Here is a 7,692-nt window from a genome sequence, read left to right on the forward strand (position 1 = left end):
GGCCCTCCTGGTCACCGCAGACAAGACCCCAAAGGGTGGAGATGTACACTCAGCCTCAAGCCCACAGAGCCCAAGAAACATGTTTATTGTTCAAGTTGGCTCATATTGCTGTGTGGGATCTGTGGCACGCTTGTGCTCAGCTCAGTGCAGGATCCAGAAGAGACACCATGCCCACAAGAAGGAAGCTTGCTTCATGCCCTTCTTGGGAGCGTGCCTGGCTGGGCAAGGTAGGGGTGCTATGCTAAGCCCAGGCTAGAAGGGTCTGCACCTGCTCAGAAAACCTCCACCCCACTAACCCTGGCCTGCTGCTCTGCACCTGTCCCCTCAGTCCCTCCAGGTCTACAGAGTTGGAGTTCACCCCTGACCCATGCGAGATTCAAGTGTCCACACCCATTGCTTCTTGATGCCCCCAGGGGGACAGGAGGACACCTGGAAAGGCAGCTTGGTCCCAGAGACACAGGACACTTCAAGGGGAAACATGTAAACTAGTAGGTGCTGCACTGCTCATCGACCAATAAATAATAAATAAATAAACCAGTAAGTAAATAAATGGCACACACGTAAACAAACACTGAAAAATGAACACAGACATGGACAGCCTCGACGCAGAAAGACAAGGACAGACAGGGCAAGACTTTCCTGGTGGGGGGGCCGAGCATCCTGCCCCCGACACACAAGGCGCTGGGGCCCGCCCTGTGGGGCTTAAGGCATGTGGGAGGCCGGGGGGCCGGGCCTCAGTGCAGTCCGCGCCGCGGGTCAGAGGCTGGTGGACGACACGGACAGCGTGGGCGAGGAGGGCGGTGGGAAGTTGAGCAGCTCGAGCACGGCCACGCCCACGCTGCTGCGCCGCGTGAACATGCAGGACGCGGCCACCCACTTGTTGGTCCTTGGGTTGTACTTCTCGATGGAGTTGAGGCTAGAGCTGCCGTCGTTGCCTCCCACGGCATACAGCCAGCCGTCCATGGCCACCAAGTCGTGTGTACTCCTGGGGGTGGAGGAGGTGAGCCGTGGGGGCAGGGCCGCGGGAGGAGCCTCCTGGGGCAGGAGGGGGGAGTGAGCCGTAGGGGTGGTGCCGTGGGAGGAGCCTCCTGGGGCGAGGCGGGGTGAGCGGTGGGGGCGGGACTCTAAGAAGAGCCTCCGGGGTGGGGGCGAGCCATGGGGGGCCTTGGGCGGAGCCTCCTGGGGAGGGCGGGGCGGGGGAGTGAGCTCTGGGGGCGGAGACTGCAAGAAGAGCTTCAGGGGCCGGGTGGAGACCTGCTGCGGGCGGTGCGGATGCGAAGCAAGGGCATACCACGCAAGCCAGGCCTGAGGCCTTAAGACCTCTATTTCAGTCCCTGATGGGTGGTAGTGACAGGGGCGCACCTTCGGATGTTCATGGGTGCCACGCTCTCCCAGGCACCGGCCTTGGGGCTGTATCTTTCCACAGAATTGAGGCAGCTGGTGCCATCATTGCCGCCGGCCACGTAGAGGGCCCCCTCCAGCACCGCCACCCCTGCTGAGCTTCGTCGGCTCAACATGGAGGCCACGGGGGTCCATGCGTTTACCTGCAGTGAAGGGGACCAGCTGGGGGCAGACCCATCAGCAGCCTCCCTCCTCCTCCGCGGGGGAGATCCCTACTCCAGAATAGGCTATCTGTGGGACAGAGGTGGGACGTACAGGGCTGATCCTCTGGGTGGTGTGGGTGACTAGGGTGATGACCTCAAGCAGCGCTTAGGAAGGGAAATTCACATGATTGGGGTGTTTCATACCTGGGGCTCATACTTCTCCACAGTTGCCAGGTGTGATGAGCTGTCATAACCACCCACAGCATATAGGTTCCCATCTGTGGAGAGTCAACATGCCCGTGGTATGCCTGCTACATGCGGGGTCCCCCAGGGTGGGGGCAGGTGGGAGTAGGGTAGACATTACACAAAGCAGGCCTGTCACCTACCAAGCATGGCCACACGTACATATCGCCTCCGGGTGCTCATGGCAGCGATGGATGTCCATGTTCCCGTCAGAGGGTCGTAGCGCTCAGCACTGTGGATACCAGGCCTGCTGCTGACCTTGAGCAGTGGCAGAAAGGCTGCCCTGGTCCCAGGACCTGCCCTCCCCCATGGAATATTAAAATCCCAAGCTGGGCAGTCACAGAGACTGACCCCAGAATCCCACTGGAGCAAGAAGCAGACCCTCTGGGTGGAGACACAGGCCACTAGCTGGCTGCCTGCATGATCCTGGGCAAGTGTCCACATGGTCCCCAGCCCCTGGGCTGGTGGAAAGACCTTGAGAGTTAAAGAAGGGGCAGCTGGGCTGATGCACACGAAGAAGCCCAGGGCGCCCTGGTGACTTGAGTCAGGTGGGATCCCTCTTCACTCCCCTCAGGCATGATCTCTGCAGTCCTGATGCAGCCACACCTGCAGCCAAACCAACCCCAAGAGGCCACCCGGCCCTGACCCCGGCCACTACCTGTTGAGGCAGGAGGCCCCATCGTAGCCACCAGCTGCATACAGGAGCCCGTGCAGGGCAGCCACACCCAGGCAGCTGCGCCTCGTGCCCATGGACACCTCGGGCTGCCAGGTGTTGGTCACAGGGTCGTACGACTCTACGGTGGCCAGGTCTGAAGTCCCATCGTAACTAGGGGAGGGGTCCGCTGCCGGTCAGGACTGGTCCAGTGGGCATATGCTAAGCCCCTGACCCAAAACCAGCCTCCACACTTACCCACCCACAGCATACAGCCGGTTCCCAACTGCTGCCACACCTACTCGGGCCCGGCGCGTGGACATGGAGGCCACCACGTGCCAGCGGTCAGTGCGTGTGTCGTAGGCTTCACAGTCCCCATGGATGGCGAATAGGCTCCCACCACCTAGGAACAGGGAGGTGACGGGGCAGGACAAAGGACCCAGGGAGGCAATGGCTGTGGGTCTCTAGCACAGCTTAAGGTCAAGAGTGATTATGGGCTCCAAGGGTGGGCAGAAATGGGGACTGGTTAGTGGGTCACACCACACGGGGTCCTCCATGGGCCAACAGAGGAACAGGTGTGGAGTGGGTACAGAGTATGACCAGCAAAGTGTGATGTAGCCTCAGGTGGGGCTCAGGCCAGGGATGGGAGGGGAGAGGTAGGGTATGTTGGGGGGCCCAGACATGAGACAAGAGACAACATAACAGGTGAACATACCCACAGCAAAGAGCACCGGGCCAGCTCCCTCACAGCGCCGGGGCCGTGTACGGCTGGTGCCCAGAACGCCCCTCTGCTCTGGTAGCAGGTGGAACTTGAGGGCCTCAATAAGCAGGTCCTTGCAGTCAGGATGGTGCCTCACCAGGCTCTCCGCATCCACGTGGCCCAGCAGGAAGTCCCGGCTCAGCAGGGGCAGGCGCACACACTTCATCAGCTGGGGTGCAGGGGTGCCATGGTCAGGCGGCAGGCTCCAGTGAGGAGATCCCCCTCAGACACCCTGGACCCTTCTTGAAACACGTGTCTGCATCACTCCTGTGAGGGGGTCTCTGGACTGAGCCCAGGTGCACCCAGGCCCTCAGCTACTGTGTATCCCCTCCTAAGCACAGCAGGCCTCCCTAGGTACTAGCCTCACCCTCGGGACATGCTGCCTCCGAGCATCCACGTCATGTTTGACCCAGCTCAGGACGGCACGGTAGACATCTTCCTCTGAAGGCACGTTCAGGCTGTCGCTAGAGACCAGTTCCAGCACCTGGGGGTGGGGACCCTCAGATCTGAGATCTGGGGAGGCTCTTGGGGGCCCATGGAGCCCTGAAGGTGCCCAGGAGGGAGAGTCCAATGGGAGCCCAGTGTTCCTATGAGAAGGGGCCAAGTGGGGTCAGGAGCTACAGATTCGGTTCTTGGGGATGTAGAACCAGGGACTGGAGATTGTAGGCAGGGATGTGGTCAGGATAGGATCAAAGTCAAAAGCTGAGGGCTTAGGTAAGTCAGGAAAAGGGGATGAGGCAGGGGTGTGGGGGTTGGGGAGGGCAGGGGATGTGTAATGAGGCTGGAAATAACGGTTGGGGGGCAAATGGTCAGGTCTTTAGAGTTAAAAAGGAGTTCAAGGGCTGGGTCTAGGGTCCAGCGTTAAGGCCATGCCCCAGCTGTCATGTTACCTGCTTTAGTGGCAACAGCATGAACTCCTCAGTCTTGGCCACATCCACGAAGTGCTGCAGCACATACCTGTGTGCTGCCTTGAGCAGGTCGCTGCATGAGTGTGTGTCAGCAAAGCCCCGGATGCCCAGACAGTTGGAGGGGTCGAGCTGACTCAGCAGGAACTTGCAGCAGGCGTCACGGACGCCATTCAGCTGCAGGAGACTGGCCGCTGGGAGCAGAGTCTGTGGGGTGAGAGGAGAGAGAGCGCCACAGGAGCAGGGACAGGGAAACGGGATGTGAAGAATCGAGGGGACACTGGGAGCTGAGGTGCTGGGCTGGGCAAAGGTGTGCGATGTGCAATGAGGCAGCCTCACCTGCACGTTTCCTTCGCCCACCACAATCTCAGCAGTGTACGCAAACTGCACCAGCTGGTCCAAGGCCTGAGGGTCGATGTCGTGCAGAGTCACATGCGTCTGGCGGCTTTCACTCATCTCATCTGTGGGGACAGCAGGTCAGGCCGGTCCCTGCCCTAGGAGATCGGCGGAGCCCCCCGTGTGCCCAGACTGGATGTGGCGGTACTTGCTTGTGAACATGGCGTGGAAGTAGGGGCTGCAAGAAGCCAGCACCACCTTGTGTGCTCGGATCTCCTTGGCTGCCACGTGCAGGACGATGTCACACAGGAGGCCACGCTGCCGCATGCGGCTCATGGCCACGAAGGCATCATGGTAGTGCCGTTTGGAATTGTGGGACACAGTGTGGCCCTCACGGCTCAGCAGCTGCATTGCACCCTCCATTGGGGCTGTGGGCCGGGCCTGCCGAGGACGTGCACGCTCTGCCTCCGGGCTGCGGACGGGCAGTGCCAGGTCAGGGTGCGCTCTGCAGGGAGCTGCTCGCCCACCCCTAACACCTAAGGCAGGGCTGGAGCACCTCGGAAGGCCACCCCTCTCTCCGGCAGCCCATACCTGGGTTCCATCAAGGACCAACCGCTATCCCCTCCCCCTAACTCTTGTCCCTCATACAAGGGAGCCTTCCTTGGAGTCCAGCAAAACTGCTCCACCCCTGCTCCTTGCATGGGGTCCAGTCACACACCTGATGCCAAGGCTGAACATATCCAGCTTCCTCTGCCAGGACCTCTCCTGGCACCACACACCCCTCTGCCCAGGTGCCCCCATAAGAACGGGACTTCTGTGCCTGTGACTCTTCTCCATCTGTCACTGGCCACCCTTCCCACTACCCAACAGAGTCAGTGTCCTTAGCACGGGCTGGGCGCGAAGGACGCGTGCCAGGTGTAGGACAGCTCTGAGACCCCTGTGCCCCCCAGCAGGCCTGACCTCGCTTGACCCTCTGGAGCGGCTTGCCCCCATCCTGCAGGCGAGCTAAGTCTGAGCGGCGCGGCCGGAATTCAAGGGCGGCGGGAGAGGACAGAGGCTCCGGGGAGCGGCCACCTCTGGACGCCCTGTCCCACGCCACCGTGTGCGCGATACACAGGGGTAGTCGTACCCTCCGCGGGGCGGCCGAGGCTGCCTCCTCCGGGCAGCCAGCCAGGCTCGGTGCACCCCCTCCCGGTGTCCTTCCCGGACCCACTCGGCCCCTGCTCTGGCTTCCGGGCCCCCAGCCCCTCGGCCCACTCACGCTGGCGGCTGCGGCGGCGGCGGTGGCGGCGGCGCCTCCGGCCCGGGCCCCGGGCTGCCGTGCTCCGGGCTTTGCGTCCTGCCCGCCGGGCGCTCGCTGCGCGGCTGCATGGGCTCGGCTGCCGGACCCGCCGCGACCCGCGGAGAACGCACTGGCGAACGGACGCACGGAGTGCTGGAGGGCTGCTAGGCGGTGGCGGCCCTCTCCGCGTCCCTCGCTCCCGCCGCCTGCCCGCAGCCGCTGTTTCTCGGCGCCGCCCGCCCCGCCGCCCGCGCTCCGCGAGTCTTCGAGGACTGAACCTCCCCCAGTCAGTAATGACCGGGCACCCCGGCCGTCTCCTCCAGGAAGACCCCGGGACCGTCCATCCCCGCCAATTCATTTAAGAAGAAGCCCTGCCCCCGTAAGCACCCTGGGCCCGCAGCTTGGAAGGCCCTGCTGCCCCGGGGACCCGAGGCAGCCCTGGCCCACATCCTGCTTGCCTTTTGTGACCCCAGGCGGACCACTCGGCCCATCTGGCCTTTACTGGTTCGCTCCACGAACCCCTGCAAGTACCAGGCCTTGAACTGGACACCGTCTGCGGGGGACAGAGTGGCGTGGGTGGAGGTAGCCTGGGGGACCTGCCAGGAGCCACGCCTGCTCCCAGGGCGGCTGTGGGGTCAGGGGGTCCAGACCCACCAACCCTTGCCCTTAGGTGGTGGGGGCAGGGAAGGAGTGCATCAGTGGCTTTCCTGCCTCCTTTCTCCTAGCAACACAACCTTCCAGCTTCTGGGCCTTGGAACCCGCCCTTCCCACAGACTGGGCAAAAGAAAAGTAGCCTTTCCTGCCCAGCCCCACGCTGTGGGCTTGGGCAAATTGCCAGCAGAGGACTCCATGGACTCAAGTATCAGGAGCAGTACTTTCAGGAAGGTTTGGCCAAACGGGCTTCAATAACAGCTCTGGGGACAGCCCGGGTGGCCCAGGGCCTGATCCTGGAGACCCGGGATCCAGTCCCACGTCGGGCTTCCTGCATGGAGCCTGCTTCTCCCTCTGCCTGCGTCTCTGCTTCTCCCTCACTGTGTCTCTCATGAATAAACAAATAAAATCTTCAAAAAAACCCCAAAACAATAAATAACAGCTCTGTGATCTGTTCACTGCCCCCCCACCCCCACTCCTTGGTGTGGACTGTCCAGTGAAGTAGAAATGACTCTCTTCATTCCATTCACATGAGACCGGCCTGGCCATCAGAGTCTCTCTCTCTCTCTCTCTCTCTCTCTCTTTTTTTGTCACACTGCCCACCTATGGCATTGCCTATTCTACTAGACTGCTTTTCCTGCTGGGTTGTTGGCTCTTTTCTCTCTTTTTCTTTCTTCCTTTCCTTTCCTTTCCTTTCCTTTCCTTTCCTTTCCTTTCCTTTCCTTTCCTTTCCTTTCCTTTCCTTTCCTAAGATTTTATTTATTCATGACAGACACACACACACACACACACACACACACACAGAGGCAGAGACACAGGCAGAGGGAGAAGCAGACTCCATGCAGGGAGCCGGACGTGGGAACCCATCCCGGGTCTCCAGGATCACACCCCGGGCCGAAGGCAGTGCTAAACCGCTGGACCACGGGGGCTCCCCTTATTGGCTCTTTCTTATTGATTTGTAAGAGCTCTTTGCATAGAAGTCCTGTCAAATGTTTTCACCTGGATGCACCTTGTCGGTTGTCAATGCACTGACCCCCTCACAGGCACGTGCTTTGGAGCTCTGGGGAGGCTGTGGGCAAGGAGAGGGTGCCCAGGTCCTGGGCCTCATCTTCCCGTCTCTTACCGGGAAGGACACAGATTTGTGAGCACCAGGTCAGGATTCCATCCTATGCAGTCTTGCCCGATATTCGAGATCTACAGCTCGGCACTCAGCGATGTGTGCGGGAGCCGTAACTGCACTAGGCCTGCGCAGTTAGCCCGCATCCGGCCTGCCATTCTGGGAGCCCACGGCACAGGGTTGTGAATGCGCCCTCCCGCCT

The 7,692-nt window shown here is 61.2% G+C and overlaps 1 protein-coding gene across 4 annotated transcripts; it reads right to left on the minus strand.

The window, feature by feature from the left end:
- Positions 1-68: 68 nt before the first annotated feature.
- On the minus strand, positions 69-7,683 carry KLHL17 (kelch like family member 17). 4 transcript variants are annotated; one of them, XM_077891775.1, is made up of 12 exons: positions 7,497-7,683; positions 4,653-4,912; positions 4,444-4,565; positions 4,090-4,311; positions 3,567-3,683; positions 3,155-3,368; positions 2,698-2,842; positions 2,446-2,613; positions 1,931-2,019; positions 1,749-1,822; positions 1,363-1,544; positions 69-985 (listed from the first exon to the last, which is right to left on the minus strand). In XM_077891775.1, the coding sequence occupies exons 2-12, from the start codon at positions 4,861-4,863 to the stop codon at positions 757-759; spliced, it is 1,773 nt and encodes a 590-aa protein (XP_077747901.1). In that variant the 5' UTR covers positions 4,864-4,912; positions 7,497-7,683; the 3' UTR covers positions 69-756. The 4 variants fall into 4 exon arrangements, with proteins under 4 accessions (XP_077747901.1, XP_077747900.1, XP_077747903.1 ...); XM_077891774.1 differs by lacking the exon at positions 7,497-7,683 and adding an exon at positions 5,702-5,934; XM_077891777.1 differs by lacking the exon at positions 4,653-4,912 and having other exon boundaries at positions 7,497-7,682.
- Between the last annotated feature and the right edge of the window lie 9 nt (positions 7,684-7,692).

This window comes from Canis aureus, chromosome 3, assembly GCF_053574225.1.
Source record: "Canis aureus isolate CA01 chromosome 3, VMU_Caureus_v.1.0, whole genome shotgun sequence".
Lineage (NCBI taxonomy): Eukaryota > Metazoa > Chordata > Mammalia > Carnivora > Canidae > Canis > Canis aureus.

What these genes read in the sequence shown, in the direction of transcription:
- KLHL17 (XM_077891774.1), bottom strand. Translation starts at nt 5,811, where the DNA reads ATGCAGCCGCGCAGCGAGCGCCCGGCGGGCAGGACGCAAAGCCCGGAG. An exon ending in CCGCCGCCGCAGCCGCCAGC is followed by an intron (nt 4,913 to 5,701) that starts GTGAGTGGGCCG and finishes GCCCGTCCGCAG; the next exon opens with CCCGGAGGCAGAGCGTGCAC. An exon ending in CTTCCACGCCATGTTCACAA is followed by an intron (nt 4,566 to 4,652) that starts GCAAGTACCGCC and finishes CTGTCCCCACAG; the next exon opens with ATGAGATGAGTGAAAGCCGC.